Source organism: Saccopteryx bilineata, chromosome 5 (genome assembly GCF_036850765.1).
Source record: "Saccopteryx bilineata isolate mSacBil1 chromosome 5, mSacBil1_pri_phased_curated, whole genome shotgun sequence".
NCBI classification, from domain to species: Eukaryota; Metazoa; Chordata; class Mammalia; order Chiroptera; family Emballonuridae; genus Saccopteryx; species Saccopteryx bilineata.
Window position 1 is genome coordinate 239,051,895 of NC_089494.1, and position 19,252 is coordinate 239,071,146.

The following is a 19,252-nucleotide window of genomic DNA, read 5'->3' on the forward strand; positions in this document are numbered from 1 at the left end:
GTCTCTGCGCTCCTGATGGTGGGTGACCTCATCTGGACAACGAAGAATGCGTTCCGGATACTTGTAAGGGAATTTAAGGCCAGACCTAGAGAGAAGCTATTATGAAAGATGGTAGGGATTTGATGATGATGGTCTAGAAGTCAAATGGAGTAACTAATTTCTTGCTTATTCTTAGTGAAAATCTCCTCCTTAATTTTCTTAATTTTTTATTAATCCTTATAGGAAATTAACCCAAATTTACTTAAAAGAAAAACAAAACAGACAAAAATTAGACACAAAAATTCTACCCCCAACTGATACTGATAAAATATATAGTAGGGGCTCCACTGAGTGAGTGAGTGTATGTGTGTATAGAGAGCGGACCCCCTGACAAATGTATCTTTGACTAAGGCAGTTTCTGAGTGAACATTTTTTTTTTTTTTTTTTTTTACAGAGACAGAGAGTGAATCAGAGAGAGGGATAGACAGGGACAGACAGACAGGAACGGAGAGAGATGAGAAACATCAATCATGAGTTTTTCGTTGGGACACCTTAGTTGTTCATTGATTGCTTTCTCATATGTGCCTTGACTGCGGGCCTTCAGCAGACCAAGTAACCCCTTGCTGGAGCCAGTGACCTTGGGTTCAAGCTGGTGAGCTTTTGCTCAAACCAGATGAGCCCGTGCTCAAGCTGGCGACCTCAGGGTCTTGAACCTGGGTCCTCTGCATCCCAGTCCAACGCTTTATCCACTGCACCACCGCCTGGTCAGGCCTGAGTGAACATTTTATTACATCAGCTTAATTTGCAAGCTAGTTATGCTTATATCTGGCCTGATATAAAAGCCACGTCATCATTAGACACTACACTCTGAGGCTATGTGATATCTGACTACCATGTTCCATGCTCTGCAAAGCATCCTGCACGGTCTGGGATGTGTTGAGTGAAAATCAGCTGGGAAGTCTAGCAAGGGGCAGAGGGCAGGGGCATGTGCTGGCAGGAATGCCCCTCTTAATGATGATGGTGCTTTCTGTTGCTGTCCTAACTTCTGGCTGAGTTTATTTGGAATCCTGTAGTTGAGTGATTTTTGATTCACTCATATTTCTTGTTTACTAAAAGCAAAACACCCATGCAATCTCTTCTCCTCCTCCCCCAGGTTTAGAGTTACAAAGGTGGAACACAAGTCAAATCAGAAGGAGCGGAGAAGTTTGATGTCAATCAGTGGGATTGAAAGCGTCAATGGGGAGGTGCCTGTGACACCTGTGAAGAGAGAACGAAGTGGCACAGAGTAGCAGGTGAGTTGTCATGTTGGGGACACTGAGGGGGGGGTGCCTGATGGGGAGGGGGTCCTGAGAGCCTCTCTGGAGTGTGGGAAGGGGGGATAGTAATGACTTGGCGGGAAAATGAGAATGCTGTCCTGCAACTGGTTAGACTGGAGAGGACTGGACGTGATTACTTGTCGGTCCAATGATTCTTAAAAGAGGCTGCACACTCCGGTGCCTCCAGGGGCTTGGCCTGCATAATGCATAGGAGAGAGGTTTACTTAGGAGACACTGTGGGGTGGTGGGGATTGTGGCAAACCAGAAGTCATGTAACCCATCTATTGCATTTGCATTATCACAAGGCAGAGGCAATTAATGTTGCTCGATCTTATGCAAATTGTATAAGATCTAGACTTCTTAAATGTGAAATCACTGCAGGTATTTAAACATTAACAACATATTAAATTACCTTTAAAAAATTGTACAGGCCAAAAGAAATAAAACCTTGTTGTCATTGCTAGGTAAACTGTGATTTGTAAAAGGCTAGAGCAAGCTTCTTCCATTAATTGAGCTGGAAGCCAGTTTTCCTCAATGGGCCATAGTTCTAAAATACTCCCAGTTAGGAATACTGCTCTTTCCACCAAATATTTTGAAGCAATTTAAAAGCGCAAGTAAAGGCTTCTTGGTCTGGCGATCTTAATTTTGGAAGATTCTGATTTTAAAAAAGCGTCTGATAATTTGATATTGGCTTAGCTTTTATCTTCCTCTTCTCTCTGTTCTGGCTTGAGGAGCAGTCGTCCTGTCCTGTTTTCCCGTTACATGTAAAAGGAGTGAGCACGGGCCAGGGCTCTGACGAAAGCCTGAGCATAAGGCAGAGGGACGGAGGCTGGGGCCTGGGGGAAATGGACAGGCTGAGTCTCTGAAGGTCCAGGAAATGGCAAGGTTGAGTGTGAGCCCTGTGGAGTCAGGCAGCCAGGTTCAAATCCCAGTTTGCCAATCATTAATGCTAGGACCTGAGCAAGATACTTTGACTTTTTATTTCTTACTTTCGTCACTGGAAAATGGCAATGGTGTTACCAATGGTGGCAGTGAGATTTCTGTGCAGTAACACACGGGGCCCCAGGCCTGGCACCTGAGAAATGCTCGGTCAATGCTGCCGATGGTGACTTGTTCGTGCCACTGGGTCGGTGCGGCTGAGTGGGACAGCGAAGTGGCTCTGAGAGAAGCCTCCCTGATGATCTGTCCAGACCCAGAGGGCTGGGGAGGACCTGGGAGTGACCTGGAAGGCTTGGCCCCTGCACTCTGTAGACAGAGGGCCCTGACAGCTAGCTTCCCAGTGCGAGTTCTCACCGTCTCGCCTTAGGGGAGAGCTGGTCCCTACCCCCAAGTTTAGGAGCTGAGTAGGGGCTTCCTTTAAAGGAGAGAAACAGAGCAGCAGTCTGCCTTTGGCTTCTTCGCCAGTTCCGGGTGCTTTGGGAAGGCAACTAAGGGAGGAATTTAGGAGAAGGAAGAAGATAATGATAAAAGCAGATAACATCAGTTCAGCATTCTAGTCTTCAGGACATGTGATGTGTGTCTCACATGTCCCCGTGGTAAACATCCCCTAATGAGATGGGTATCACTATCCCAGTTTTATGGAGGAGAAACCAGTGAACAGAAATGATAAGCTGCATGTTCAGGGTCACGTAGCTGGAAAGAGGAGCTGATGTGAACCTAGATCTCTGGTTACAAGACTGACCACATTCCTCTACCGTCCTAGGGTGCTTACGGAGGGGCGGCCCTGGGCCCACAAACGGGGCATGTTTCCAGCAATGATCTAGAACAGGGGTCCCCAAACTTTTTACACAGGGGGCCAGTTCACTGTCCCTCAGACCATTGGAGGGCCGGACTATAAAAAAAAACTATGAACAAATCCCTATGCACACTGCACATATCTTATTTTAAAGTAAAAAAACAAAACGGAAACAAATATAACATTTAAAATAAAGAACAAGTAAATTTAAATATAAAAACAAATATAACATTTAAAATAAAGAACAAGTAAATTTAAATCAACAAACTGACCAGTATTTCAATGGGAACTATGCTCCTCTCACTGACCATCAATGAAAGAGGCGCCCCTTCTAGAAGTGAGGTGGGGGCCGGATAAATGGCCTCAGGGGGCCGCATGTGGCCCGCGGGCCGTAGTTTGGGGACCCCTGATCTAGAACCTCCTGGGCTGTGACTACTTAAATGAATGAAAATCACAAATTTAGGGAGTGCCATGGGCAGTGCAGACACAGAGCATTTCCATCACTGCAGAAAGTTTTAGTGGTCAGAGTGATGGTACCTGAGACATTAGAACTGGAATCCTGAGTGACTCTGGTAAATTAGAGAAGCATTCTGATTAAAGCCGTGAGGACGTGTCTGGCTGGGAAGGGAAGCACCTAGCCATTCAGGTTGAAGGTGAGACCCAGCCAGTTTTGCTGCGAAGCAAGCATGGGTTGTAGGACAGACTGCATGTGAGTCAGCCTGACAGCTGCTGAGAGAGGCGCTGCTTGCCTTCAGGCAGGAAGCGCAGGGCGCAGCCTGATTAGACAGGGCCTTGCTAATGCGCCCTGGCCGGGCTTGGTCGCTGTTGCCTGGAGAGAGGAACTCCAACATTAGGGAGATTAAAAGAATTAGGATTGCTTAACTGGTTTTCTTGGTCCAGATTCCGCTGCATCTGAGTATAGGAATTTGATCTAATCATCTGAAGTCCTGACCACACTTAACTGATTTAAATTTGATTTTCCCAGCAGAGCACGTACTCATCCACCAGGATTTTGTAGGAGAGCGGTGATTTTGATCAGAAGCAAACTCAGTCTTAGCTTCCCCATAGGGAATGGCACTTAACCGCCCTGTTCTTGGTCTCCTCGAATGTGAAATAGGGTATTCACATTACCCACTGGTGAGGGCAGGTGCCGGGGAGTGTCTGACAGGTAGTTAGCCGTCAGCAGAGGGTAGTCATGTTACGTGATGCCATCCAAATCAGCACATGAATAACTTAGAAAGGGGATGTGTTTTCCTAGCCTTCAACTTGTAATTAATTTTGAAATTAAAAGTAAAATTTTTTTGTTAGGGAAATTTTCAAACAAACTCAAAAGTAGAGAGAATACTATGGGCGCTCATGAGTCATGGAGTGAGTTAATCATAATGCCGGCTACACGTCGACCACCACGTCCCCGTGCCCCTGACGTGCTCTGAAAGGCACAGACCGTGCATGGAGTTCAGTCCTCACAAAAGCAACATGTAGGTACAGGTTTTAGAGTTGTCTTTTTTCCTGAAAGATGTTTTAGTTTCAATATGAATTTTTGCCGAAGTATTTTAGTATAGTGCCTTTACTGGTTTCCTTTTTTTTTCCTTTTAAGTAGGTGATTGATACTAGAAACTGGACTTAGTATTCTAAATAGAACATTGTCAAGACGAGGGCAGGATTTCTCTCTCTCTCTCCTTCTCTTTTTAGAAAACAGAATCAGTTGGTTGGCACCTCTTCTTCCCTCATTCTTTTCACCCTGCCCCCTTGGCCTGGGCAGCTACATCAAACTTGCCCTCTGCCTGATTTATTTTGGCAATGCAGTTAAAATAGTTTCTTTTTTTCCACAGAAGATGTTTTGGTTTCTTCTTAGAAGAATAAGCTTTTGTTCTTCAAAGTTAAATGAATCAAATTGCTTTCTGCCTGCAAAGGCCACTGCCTTGTCTTTATTATCACTGGTCTCTTACTTTTATTTATTTTTAAATGCTTATTTTATTGATTTTAGAGAGAGAAAGTGAGAGAGCAGAGAGAGCAAGGAACATTTGTTCCTGTCTGTGCCCTGACTGGGGATCGAACCAGCAACCTCCGTGCTTTGGGACGACGCTCTAACCAACTGAGCTCTCTGGCCAGGGCAGTCTCTCATTTTTTAAAAGTGACACTGTCGTGAGCATTCTATAGCACCCAGTTCTGAAGTATATATTCCTTTTTCCATTGCACAGTAATTCCTATTGAAAACATTGATTTAGAAAGTTTACCTATTATTTTTAATCAAAACACGAAAGCATAATAGTAGACATTTCTTTATTTTAAATCGTTTTATTATTGAAACCCTTCTATTAATTCTAATTTAAGTGTTTTATGTTAGTGATTAAAAGATGAGTTTTGAACTGTTTAGGTTTCATTTTAACTCTGCCCCTAACTACCAATGGTTTTAAACAAGTTGCTTAACCTCTCCACGCCTTTCATCTTTAAAATGTTGCTGGACGTAAATATCGTACTGCATGTGAAGAGTCTGACATCAGTCCTTGGTATTGGTAGTCACTAAATATTTACTGTTATCGATATTTTTCATTCTATTTTTTTTTTTCAGAGACAGAGAGAGAGAGTCAGAGAGAGGGATAGATAGGGTCAGACAGACAGGAACGGAGAGAAATGAGAAGCATCGATCATTAGTTTTTCGTTGTGACACCTTAGTTGTTCATTGATTGCTTTCTCATATGTGCCTTTGACCGTGGGCGTTCAGCAGACCGAGTAACCCCTTGCTTGAGTTAGCGACCTTGGGTCCAAGCTGGTGAGCTTTACTCAAACCAGATGAGCCCACACTCAAGCTGGCAACCTCAGGGTCTCAAACCTGGGTCCTCCGCATCCCCAGCCCGACGCTCTATCCACTGTGCCACTGCCTGATCAGGCTCATTCTATTCTTGGTGGCCTTATTTATTAACTGATTTCTCAAGCCTCAGCTGTAGGTTCTGTGAATCCCTTTTTCCTTCTAATGGACATTAGAGCTTTGACTTGTGACATCTCAAAATAGAACTTTGTCAAGTCCCTTAGGAATTGGGGCCAATGTCTAGCTTGTGTTAAGAGGGCCTTAGAAATAACCATTCCTGCTCTTCCTGGGGTTGGGCTCAGAATAGTGACAAGGCAATGGAAAAGTTGTGCTGACGTCAGCTCCTGAAGACCAGAGGATGGCAGTGAGAACGGGGAAGTCGCCTGCACCTACCTGTGCACTCCGCTGGGCTCACTCTGCTCACCTACCTGTGCCACTCTGCTGGGCTCACTCTGCTCTTGTTCCAGGACTGTTCCTCGAGTCCTGCTCCCGCCCTCCGGCCCTCCGGGCGTGGTGGTGTGTCACGAGGTCAGCCTCCCTGACCTTCAGTGCCTTCCTTTTCTCCTCTCACGGCGAAGGAAAACAAGCTCTTCTCCTTTCCTTTGAACTCGGGGCCAGCCGAGTGGTGAGAGTCTCTGAGAGCCTTTCTGAGGTCGTGCTGCTTTATGTGCGGTCAGGCTTCTGTTAACACGAGGGAAGGGGGATGGTGAGAAACGAAGAAGTGAATACATAGCTCTTTTTAAAAAAGCAAAAGGATCTCAGGTTTGTTGGAAGCCCCTTCATTTGATTTACTGGTGTTAAAGGGGGAAATGGTATATAAATTTGTAAAAAAGAAATCACACCTTTGTGAGTTATGGGTGGTAATCTCTTCACTTTACAGACAAGGAACCAGGCTCAGGGGGATTAATTTTTCCCAGATCCCTGGGGGCTAGGTAGTGAGAGAGTTTGGATGGGAAGAAATCCACACTTTAGAGCTAACATGCTCAGTGGCTTTGAAGTTTAAGGGAGCTTTGCTTTCTCCAATAAAGGGGGGAACATCCTTGTTTTTTGTAGTGATATTTTCAACATGACCGGCTTTCACCAGCCAGGCCTCCTTCAGTCTCCTATGGGGACCTTCTGATGTGATTCGGCTTTTAGAGCTGTACCTGGATCAGGTCCCGGACTGTGAGCTATTCGCTTTTCTTACAAGTAGACCCAGATCATAAACTGTGAGATCTCAGAGGAGCTGTGGTCGCTAGTTTAGGTCAAGTTAGGTATAATTATATCTGTTACAATATTTATTGAGCCCCTACTATAAGCCAGGCGCTGCGCCTAGCCTTAGGGGTGGGGCTTTGTGGGAGATGGCCAGATAGGGGCCATGCTCTTGCGGAGTTTCCGTTCTGGTATTTAGACGTTTCTCCCCATGCCTCTGGCTCCCTTGTTTCAGAGTAGGGAGGCCCTGGTAGGTTATGTATGCTGTTCAAGGTCATACCCATAGTTCATTCTAGAGTCTGAACTGGGGCTTCCTGATGGTTTAGTCTCTTCACTGCCTGCAAGGTATTGGATGTTGAAAGTACACACAATAATTGAATAAATCTTAAAAAAATGTAAGTCTTCACCCTGTCTACACCCTCTTCTCCCCTGCACACACATATCATCTCCCAGTCTCCTTTCCAAGAGGTGACTAAAGATATCGCCGCCCTGGCCCTGGTCAGTTGCCTTAGTGGTAGAGCATCGGTCCTGGCATGTGAATGTCCGGGTTTCAATTCCCGGCCAGGGCACACAGGAGAAGCGCCCATCTGCTTTTCCACCCCTCCCCCTCTCCTTCCTCTCTGTCTCTTTTTTCACCTCTTGCAGCCAAGGCTCCATTGGAGCGGGGTGGGCCCGGGTGCTGAGGATGGCTCCATGGTCTCCGCCGCAGGCACTAGAATGGCTCTGGTTGTAACAGAGTGATACCCCAGATGTGCAGAGCATCGCCCCCTGGTGGACTTGTCGGTGTATCCCAGTTGGGCACATGTGGGATACACATGTCTCTCTGCCTCCCCACTTCTCACTCCAGAAAAATAAAAAAATAAAAAAGTAAAATAAAACAGAGATCTTGCTGTCCTCTGTACCCTTTTGGGATTATTCTATGCATATACACGTGCTTGTACAATATACATACGTATATACAGTTCCCCCTTTTCGTTGAAGCTGATGGTTCTAGGCTCCTTGGACTCCTGCGGCTGTACTCTCCCACATGCTTGAGCTATGAATAGTAAAGATGCTGGGTGCATTTTAAAAGTTCCATGCCTTCTTTGTTCTTTGTTGTTGAGAATAACTCCAAACAATTTATGGATGTAATCTGAGAGTTTTGGGTGGACCTAAAAACATACTTTGTTGTCATCACTATGCTGTTGTAAGTCATTCTTCCACAGCCTTGTCCTGTGTACAGAAGAGGCCCAAACATAGTTGTCAGTATTCCCAGAATTTAGACAGCACGGGAACTGGAGGTTTCTGCTTTGTTTTGAATTTCCACTAAAGCAAGCCATCTCCCCTCCACGCGCCTCTCCCGAGGAAGGGTCTGCGGCAGGCCCCTCCCTGCTGCTGAGCAGACATTGGCCCACTGGCCCCTCAGAGAGCTTTTCTCTTCTCCCTTGGGAGCCCTGTCCTTTGACCAGAGCTTAGGAAAGAGGGGCCGAGGCATCTGCCCTTCTCACCATGGAAACGGCAGCATTGGACGCTTATGGAGACGGCAGGACCTAAAGAGACAGAGTACAGGGGCTCACGCGAGGCAAAATATGAAAGGCTCTCGGTGACATTTTTGCCCAGGACTAGAAAGAAGAGGGAATTCATAGTTAGAGCCAGGATTTTTATTTCTCTTAATTTGTACCTTGAGGCTTTGATCTCTACTAACATTAAATACCATATTTGCCCATGTACAAGACGCATCTTTTTTCAAAAAATTTGGGGTCTAAAAACTGGTTGCATTTTATACAGTGGTTGTAGATTTTTAAACTTGCATTTCCTGCTTTTAGCACTTGTTTTTGAGCACATTGTTGTAGATTTTTTTTTACTTGTCTGGGGATAATTTGACACCAGCAGGAAGAGTGAAGAAACCAACTATAGGAGAAGTTTGTACCTGGGTGAAAAGATCCTGGGATAATATCAAGATTGAGATCGTTGTCAAGTCATTTAAGAAGTGTGGCATTTCAAATACCATAGATGGAACTGAGGACGAGGCAATATATGAGGACAAGTGATTCGTCATCGGACACAGATGAGGACAAACTAATGGATGGGAGTTTTGACAGTGATGAGGAGTTGTATGAATTTTAATGATGAGTAAAACTTGAGTTCAATAACTTCATGTAATACTTTTTTTTTCTTCAAATTTCAGACCCCCAAATTAAGGTGCGTCTTATACATGGAAGCATCTTATTCATGGGGAAATACAGGAGCTTAAGTAACGAAGAGTGCCTGTTTTATCTATAGCAGGATGTAGGATCTTGTAAGTGACTCCCCAGTTCAGGCTCTTCGTGCTGAAGTCCTGCTCTATCATTGTTAAGTTCTGTGGTCTTGGGAAAGTAACTTAGCTTTTCCATCTGAAAAGTGGGCATAATGATACTACTACCACCTACCTCTTAGGGATGTTGTCCCTTGGCACTTAGTGCTAAGGAGGCAAAGGCTTGATGTTACTACCATATTCACTAAGTCCTGTTTATACACTTAGCAAATAGATGTATGAAAAGCTATTTTTAAAAAATATTTCTTAATTTTTCTGCGACTCGGAGAGGCCAGGTCTGACATAACCTATCAGGTGTTGTAGTGTTGGTAGTGTTGTTCACTTGATGCTCAGATCGAGGCCTAGTGATGGCGGGTTAACTGAGCTGTAGCTCACCAGCCAGCAGAGAGGCAAGGTCTCACCGGTCTGATTTCGTCACCAGGAAGACACGGTACTATTCCGAGTAATAAGTTATACCTGTACCTTAGTGTAGACGTTGAATCCTAGTTGTGTTGAGACTAATGTTGCTGAATTATATTTAAATATTTCCTAGGTAAATACTTGTTTTTCCAGATACAGAACAATATTTTTGTCAATTACATTTTACTTGAAATAATGTGCTCTGACTCTTACTGTCATAGGGTTAGTAAGTCACATGTTCACTTAACTGTCGCTTGGGAAACTCATTTTTGCTAAATATATGAACACATTTAAATAACTGAGAGGGTGTAACTCAATCAAGGGCAAGCTTCAGACTTCCTAGTAAGATCCGAATCTGACGTCAGACAAAACTCAGGTAGTGCGTAATTTCTCATTGGTGTTATTTAGTGAAGAAGGCAATATAATTTGCAGGAATATACACTTTTATCTCTATGCTACTTTAAAAAACTACTTCCATTTTGAATGGAAAAAAGTACCTATAAACATTTTAAATTATTCTGAATTGACCCACATACATAAAAAGTTGCTGACTATTAGTATTTTTATTTTATTTTATTTTTAATTTTTATTTATTTTTTGTAAGAGAGAGTCAGAGAGAGGGACAGATAGGGACAGACAGACATGAAGGGAGAGAGATGAGAAGCATCACTTCTTCATTGCGGCACCTTAGTTGTTCATTGATTGCTTTCTCATATGTGCCTTGACCAGGGGCTACAGCAGACTAAGTGACCTCTTACTCGAGCCAGTGACCTTGGGCTCAAGCTGGTGAGCTTTTGCTCAAACCAGGTGAGCCCGCACTCAAGTTGGCGACCTTGGGGTTTCAAACCTGGGTCTTCAGCATCTCAGATCGACGCTTTATCCACTGCGCCACTGCCTGGTCAGGCTGACTATTGATATTTTTAAAAACTAAAATTTAATTATTAAACTCCTTCCCAAAGTAGGGGCTATAATGTGGCAATCTGTGATATTGTGACTTATAATAAGACATATATATTTGGTCTTCATAGGCAGTTCTGGCACAAAGCTAATAAAACCCTTGGCATTTCCTAAGTGGTGAGAGCAAAAGGTATCTTTTGCGAAGTCACTGAGGTCACTGGTAAAGCCCCTGGGAGCTGGTTGCTTGGGGAGCCAGCCGAGCATGTGACTAGAGGGTTAGAACTTTCTGTCCTGTGTGCCAGTGCCCTCCCCCCCCAAAGTCACACACATACATTGGAATTGGATGCAGAACCCTTACAATGCACGGGAGATGCAATGCTCAGTAAACATGCAAAATGCCTGATCTTACCTATCATCAAATACACACTGAAATGAGATCACCTTTTGCTTTTTTGTCGGTGAAGACAAATGTTAACACTGGCATGATAATAGAACTTGCGTCCAAAAGGAGACTCTTCGCCGTGTAAAAGGGAACACTATAAATATTATTCATATTTGATCATAGAATAAATATATGTAAATGGAGACTTTCCAGACAGGTTGGGTCCCATGGTCTCTTTGGTTAGCACCCTGTCTTGAAGAGGGTAAAGGGACAAGGGAATTGTCACACAGCTAAGCAGGGAGGTACATTGGTGAGTAGAAATATATGCACAGACACGGAGCATCTACTATACATCTACGATATATTATTAGATGAAAAAAGTTTTGAAATACCTAGTTTTGCTTAAGAAAGGATATGCCGTGTACCTCATTTCGTCTTGGGTGGAAGCTGATTATTTAAGTTTTCTCTTGACAAGCGCCAGGCTCTTTGAAGGCTAACACTGTGGCTTCTCACCTTTTGCCATGCCTTCAGGTGGCGCTTTGTGTATAGTTGGCCCTCAGTGATTCCTTAACAGGTGTGATATAGCTCACTCATCCAGTCATTAAAACACACCTCTGCAGATGACCTGAATTCTAGTTCCCAACTATGTTGAAATAAGTTTAAAAATGATTTTATAATTGAAAAATTTTGTTCTTTAGATTGAGTTGCTGAGATTTTTAAAATTAATAAGTCAGTCTTTTATGCTTCTGTCATACCTGTTTCCCCTTCCATTTCTTATATATATATATATATATATATATATATATATATATATATATATATATATATTTTTTTTTTTTTTTTTTTTTTTTACCTCAGATGCCCTTGTAGTGTTGTGTTTCCAGGGTTTGCCCTTTGGAACTAAATTTCTTGATTTTTTTTTTTTTTCAAGAGAGAGGGGAGGAGGGGAATATGAGAAAGATTGAGAGACATTGATTTGTTCATCCACTTGTTCATGCATTCATTGGTTGATTCTTGCATGTGCCCTGACCGGGATCAAACCTGCAACCTTGGCGTAGCAGGACGATGCTCGAACCAACTGACCTGCCCGGCCAGGGCCTGCATTTAATTCTTATGGTTATTACCAGTTGACAAACATTAGTACAGGGTTTTTCTTTGGACTTAAATCCTTATATGTGCATTAATCAGCTGTGCACTTTGTTAAGAAAGCAGTGTCCTGGGCTCCAATCCCATAGATTCTGATTTAGTAGGTCGTGGGCTCAGCCCAATGAATCTGCAGTTTTTAATAGTACTTGAGCCAATTATAAAGGTCGTGCTACTGATCACTCTGAGAACTCTGACTTAAAGAGACTTCAGATTAGCCTAGATTAGCATGAATCTATTATGCATTCTAAATAAACATGAAACCTTTATTAAGGATACAAAAATATTAATATTAATTTATAAAATTTGCCACAACATGTAGATCAGAGCAAGATTGAAAGAACTACAGACCCCTTCTGATATCTCCTTGTCAATTTCCACCTGACCAGGTGCCAGTCTAATGCAGGCAGGACTGGATTACCAGATCATACTGTCAGGTGGTTACACGCTCTCTGCTAGCACCTGCCACCACGTGACCAGGGGCTGACTGGAGCCGGGTACCAGATAACCCCTAGCAAAGATGTTTGCTCTTGAAGCGTTACAGGTTCACACACCCGTAGCTATAGGACTTGAGTGTGAATATGACTGTTGCAATTTTGACTGCTGCTGTAAATAACTTTCCCCATTTTTATTTAAGTGTCCTAGAAAATTCTAAAGCCAGCTGTATGATTCTGTAGGCTTGAATCCATTCACTGTCACAGAGGTGCCCACAGCGACTCCATCACTTCATGGTTGCTGTGTAGCCCAGTGACTTCTCCAGGGAGTGGCCCTGCCGTGGCTTCTGGGGTCCGCTGTCCCTTTCTGTGGCCCCCACACAGGTGAAGGAAGGAACCAGCACATCTCAGGGCTGCCATGGTTGTGTCTGTGGTGCCCAGCGTGGCTGCAGTGGGGGTGACTTTGCCGTGATTATGCGTGGCCTTGGGCGTGCTGTTGGGCCTGTGAGCCTGGCTTCGTCCTGTGAAAGGGCCGTGGTCGCTGACTCACGGAGTCGATGGAGACTGAGTTAGTGGATCTCCAGTGCTCCGCCCGCAGCGCGGCACAGCGTGAGCACTCTAAGAGTCAGCGCCTGCTGTTCAGTAATCGGGACATCCTTTCCGTCTTCGGCCCCCTGTCCTCGGAGGTCTGAGTACTTATGTTTCTAGTGTTTTAAAACATGTCTGGAATTTTTGAAGGGATCAGATCCTTTTCTCTAGAGAATCCTTTTTAACAAGGGACATATAGAGCTTAGTCAAAAAGATGTAGTAGTCCTCCCTCCCCGCCCCTTATCTGAAGTTTTACTTTCCACAGTTTCAGTTAACCCATCAACCACAGTCCAAAATATTAAATGGGAAGTTCCAGAAATAAATAATTCATGACTGTCAAAGTGAGAGTCTTTCTCAGTGGCGTGATCCAACCTCGTGCCGTCCTGCTCTGTCCTGCCCGGGACGGGACTCATCCCTGGGTCCAGCACACATTGCTCCCCGCCTGGCAGTCACAGAGTGTCCTCTGGGTTATCAGATGGACATCCGCAGTCTCGCAGGGCTTGTGTTCAGGAACCCCTCACGTGCCTGACTGTGTCTAATGTCTACATTAAACCTCATCGTAGGTGTGTATGGGAGGGGAAACCACAGTGGATGTCTGCAGGGGTCAGTACTGCCCGGGGTTTCGGGCGTCCACCTAGGGTCTTCGAGCGGGTCCCCCTGTGGATAAAAGACAGTTACTGTGTCCGTGGCTTCAGCGGAATCGAAACATAATAATGGAATAATAATGGCTTTATCTCTGACAATCTTAACATTACTGTGCTGTGGTCAAGAAATACTGTTTTAGCCTGACGTGTGGTGGTGCAGCGGGTAAAGTGTGGAAGGCTGAGGTTGCTTGCCCGGCCAAGGCACATATGAGAAGCAATCAATGAACAACTAAAGTGAAGCAACTACGAGTTGATGCTTCTTGCTCTACCTGCCCCCTCTTCTCTCTCTGTAAAATCAATAAATAATCTTTTAAAAAATACAATTTTAAAGTCTATGTTTGTTTATCAATATGAATATATTCACAACTGTAGAATGAAACGAGAAGAGATTTAACAATGTGAAAATGTGACAGCCCAGAAATAAGGCCACTGTTGGAAATGTACGAGCCTAGAACATGTGGTATCTGTCCTGTTTCCCCTAGATTGTCATTCTTTTCCTTTTTTTTTTTTTTACTTGAGAGGCAGGGAGGAAGAGAGACAGACTCTTGCATGTACCCCAACCTGGATCCATCCAGCAAGCCCCCTACTGGTCAGTGCTCTGTCCATCTGGGGCCGCTGCTCTGTTGCTTGGCAACCGAGCTATTTTAATGCCTGAGGCAAAGCATGGTGCCATCCTCAGCTCCTGCTGAAACCACTTGAGCCATGGCTGTGGGAGGGGAAAAGAGAGAGAGAGAGAGAGAGAGAGAAAGGAGAGGGGGAAGGGTGGAGAAGTAGATGGTTGCTTCTTCTGTGTGCTCTGACTGGGAATTGAACCCGGGACATCCACATGCTGGGCTGATGCTCTACCACTGAGCCCACTGGCCAGGGCCTAGATGGTCATTCTGATGAGACAGATATTCACCTGAAAGTTGAGAGTGCTGTGCTGGTGAAGGGCTGCCTGTTACTGTGTGTTTGTGGAGAGAGAGGCCAGAACTGCACATCAGTGCTGACGAGCTTCTAACAGAGCTTTCAAAAAGCGTAACTGCCCCCACTTTTTATGCTTAGTTTCTGGTGTTAGTAGGACCTTGAGCAGCAATTTGCATTTTTCACTTACTCTCTCAGGGCTGCTGTGTTCGGTGCATTTTTACTCTGTCACCAAAGGTATTTGTGATTGCTCGGTTCAGGCAGAGAAGGCGTGGTGGTAACAGGGTAACGATCCTGAGAGCTAACCTCTGGGCAGACCCACTGACTGCTCAGCTGTCTTAGGCACTATGCATACAGCTCCTCCTGTAAAACCCTGGTGCCCCAGGGCATGCCCCGCTCGGCTTGCTCTGGCTTGAGAGCCCCTTCCCTAGCCCGGGCCTCCACCTTGCAATCCTGCTCCTTAAAGTCGGTCAAATCGGCAAAGAACTGGAAATGCCAATGAAAAAGTTTTTGTCGGAAAGAAAACTCTTACTGTGATGAAACATTACATTCTAGGCCTAACATCCCTTCCTCTTGACCCTTTTCTACTTGATTCAAAAAAAAAAAAAGTCTAGCCGTAGGGAGCCGATGATAAAAGACATAAAAATAGTCAAATGCCTGTTTTGTAGATAATAGCCTAGTTTGAAGTTTTACTGGGAAACTTCTCTTTTTTTTTCTTTTAAGACCATTTTTCTATTTTCCCACCCCTGGCCTTTTTCTACCTCTTTCCTTGCTCGCCTCTGCCTCATATTAATTGACTCACAATTGAAAGTATTCCCAGACTTGATTCATTCAGTTTTAGGTTGAAATCCATATAGTTCAGCCATGCTAGGTTGCAGGGAGTTACAATTAATAATTCAGTTTGTGCTGTTTTGGGGACAATATTTTATTTCCTTCTTTAGTAAAAGGGGTAAGGGTCCTTTACCCAACTTATTTAGTTTGGTAAGTCAGTATCTTTATCTTTGTCTCTCTCAGTCTGTCTCTCTCATAACCACTGTGAATGTTATAAATTACAGAGTGACCGAAAAGGATAATATAGATAATAATGGATGATCTTTTGAAGGGTGAGTTAGAAAATAAAAATAATACTTAAGGCATCTCTATCGACTCTTTGCTGTTCCTCCATATTTTTGCAAGTTGGTTTCATCTCTGATTTCGATTGGCATTTATAGGCAAACACGCGTTTGTCAGACAAGAGAGTGTTTTGTTCCTTAACTTGGTGTAGGTTAGCCTGCAGGGTGCGTGTGTTTCAACATGCGCAAGTAGCTCGAGAATTCTAGTCCTATCCTGGGTCAGCCCAGTCTTCAAAACAGGAAAGTAATAGGGTGCATAACTGTCTGTCACTTGAAGAGACATTTGTTTAAAAACAACAACAAAAAATCTTTGGAAAATAAAACCCTGTTTTTACAAGTTTACAAGGCGCTTCATTTGTAATGTAAATGTAGACACACAGGGACCGTTGTTAGAACTTAGTGATGCAGTCCGAGCCCCTGGGGGCACAGCGAAGACCCAGGCTGAGTTTCCTCACTGTAGTCTTTCCTGCTGACCCCGTGAACTCCCAGCCCAAACTCAGACTTAGCTCTTTGATGTGTCTTGGGAAAGACACCTTACCTGACAGCTAAGGTTCCTTGTGACCGAGCCTGTTCACTTGCCAGAATGTGGCCGAGGAGTTAAAGAACACGGTCCCAAGAAGGATACAGGACTCACAGGGAGAAGGCCCACCTTAGAAACTCGTGTTGAAATAGCCCGATTCCCTTTGTCTACTGTGGTTCTCAGATTTTATTCTTTCTTCATGTACACAACCTTGATAACGAGGTCCTTTTGAAATTGTGGTACTTCAGTTTCTGCGGACCGAATTCTAGTGAAATGTGTCACAGGGAAAGGAACGCCGTGGCAGGGGGTGGGCCAGGGAGAGGGCGGATTGCACACTGTCTCTGTGTTTTTAAATATTCAGGCAGATCAGTGTGTGATGCTATGCTTAACCTGCTGGGAAGCTTTACCTTTCTTGATTTCTCTTTCAGGAATGACTGTATTTGAAGAGTTCTAAGAGACTGAAAACTTAAAACTTAACAAGATCTGAAGTTGCCCGAGGAGTATATTTTACCTTTTATACGATTTCTATCATGGAGTCTGCAAGCATATGGGACGAAGCTAAATGGGAATGTTGTTGCTATGCTGAATACAGAATTCAGTTGGCTTTGAAACAAGTTTTGGTTTTAGAAAAGTTGGATGAAGATGTATTACATTTCCAGGGAAGGAAAGAGCCCGTGTTTTATCTTCCCAACCACTAGCCACACCCCTTCCAGGCCCCCCTCCCTGGCCTCTGTGTGTACAGCACAGCTTTTCCAGAATGGTCACTGCGTACAGCGGAGCTATTCGTGTGCAGTCTGAGCGGATGCTGTGTGTGTGTGTGTGTGTGTGTGTGTGTGCGCGCGCGCACACACATGTGCACGTGCTTCTGTTCTAACCTTTACTTCCTATATCCCTACTGGTGTAAGAAGAGCCTCTTACAGTTTAACTGTTACAAAAGACAAAGATGACTCGTGGGTGGGGAAGGTCCTTGAAGATAACCTAGTCTAGTCCTGAGAAATGGGTCCCCCAAGAGGTCATGGAGTCCGATGGGTCTAGATGGCAGACTTTGGATTCTGAGACCAAGAATGCTACCACCCTGCCCCTCTCCTAGGTCACTTATAAAATATTGAGAATTTTTTTTTGAAACTTGAGCTAAGCCATTCTTATTTAGTCCATTCAATAAAGGGGGAAATGGTTTAAAGTCACAAAAACAACAACAACAAAAATTCTTGTTTTGACAACCCAAAGTTAAAACAAACCAGAAAATCATCATTCTTGTGCCGGCGGGGCCGCACCTTCCCCTGGCTGGTTTTCCTTGGTCACTTGCTGTTTTCCATCTTGTTACTAATGCTCATTATCTAAGAGAGTCTTGGTGGTTACTTCTCCTTTGGGTCTGGAAAACCCTATATATATATCAATATTTTAAGCCTGAAAGTTTATGAAACACTTGAAAGAGCTCAGAGGCAAAGATAGCAGATTTTTGAGAGGTTTTAGGCCAAAGGCTGGAAGGGTCCACTTGCAGAGAATCTCCCAGACCTACTTCTGGCTTCTTTTATTTCAGAGAGAAAAAGCGCCTGTCTCTCTCATTTGACTCCCACGTGATTTCCATTCAAATGTATTTGGAAGTATTTACTGTAAATAGACTTATTCCACTCTGTTTCTGACATCAAACTAAAAGTTTCTAACCTTTTAGATGAATAGTAGGTAGGTGCATTTTCATGCAAATTTTTACTGACAACTAATGAAAAGGCATATGTACACACACACACACACACACACACACATACACACACACACACACCAGACGAGAGGGGGTCAGTATGGAAATAAATTTCACTGGGGTCCAGAAAGTAGCTATATAGGAATGTTGGGGGTGTGAATTAGTGTAAATAATATGTGTGTAGTCTAGACCAATAGTTTTAGTTTATAGATAAGCATCATTTTTTTGTTTGTTTAAAGAATATACCTTCAAAATGGTGAGGGGTAATATGTAAAATATTTTTCAGCTTTAATTTTTTTTTTAACTTTATTCAGGTCAGAGCACTTTCTTGAACAGCAATACAACAGGCAAAAGAATACTCAAAAATATTTAAAATTATATTTATACCAACAGTACGTTTTAAATATTTTCTAATACTTGAGCAGTTTTGTCTGTCTGGCTTCCAAATATGCCAAAAGTTAAGCATTCAATGTTTTCAACACATAAGCTTTTTTCTCTTATCCACTAACTCCTGAGTGTTCCCAAAGCAACTGATGTTTACAGGCCTGTGTTTCCTTTCCTTCTCCGGAAGGGCTGGAGAGCCTCGACGGGTTAATGTACGAAACACTAATGGTGGATGAACTTTCGGTGTCACGAATGTGTTGGCGACCACCTTGCTGTAAAATTTTGTAAAGAAAAAAATTTCACCCTTTTGAGTGTCAAGTATATTTTTAACTGTCTGGTTTGTACTTTTACAACTTTTGTACTACCAAAGCAGAGTTAAAAATAAAAATGTTACGTACAGTGTGCTGTGTGTGAATGGTCTGGTTGGGGGACCCTTGTGTACTGAAAGTGTCACGTGGTAAGTTTCACTGATGGTGTTTAATGTTACGGTGCCTGATTTCTCACGTCTGGTTTGGCAAGTGATCATTTGGCTGACGGTCCTCCCTGGATTTCCCTCCCATGGTAACAGCATTCCTCAGCCCTGCCATCATGATTTTTAAATTTGGAGATGCTGTTGAATATACAGAAGAGTTGCAAAAGCACTCCACTGCCCCTCGTGCTAACATCTTATACAACCATGGAACAATGATCAAAACCAACACAATGGAGAAGATAAACCCATGGGACTACATTAAACTGCAAAGCTTTTTCACAGCAAAAGAAACCATTAACAAAAAGACAACCCACTGTATGCAAAAGCATATTTGCCAATACATCTGACAAAG

General features: G+C 43.7%; 1 protein-coding gene across 2 annotated transcripts in view; it reads left to right on the forward strand.

Annotated features, from left to right (window-relative positions):
• RELL1 (RELT like 1) overlaps nucleotides 1–18,830 on the forward strand; it is a 70,427-nt gene extending 51,597 nt beyond the window's left edge. Inside the window, exons 6-8 of one of the 2 annotated variants that reach the window (XR_010731958.1) lie at nucleotides 1,133–1,271; nucleotides 15,769–15,816; nucleotides 16,774–18,830. Coding sequence is in view for 1 of the 2 variants with exons in the window: in XM_066280775.1 (XP_066136872.1) it covers nucleotides 1,133–1,268 (136 nt within the window). In the remaining variant the exon portion in view is untranslated. The remainder of the gene's footprint in view (nucleotides 1–1,132; nucleotides 1,272–15,768; nucleotides 15,817–16,773) is intronic. The other variant, XM_066280775.1, reaches the window with a different exon arrangement.
• Nucleotides 18,831–19,252: the final 422 nt, after the last annotated feature.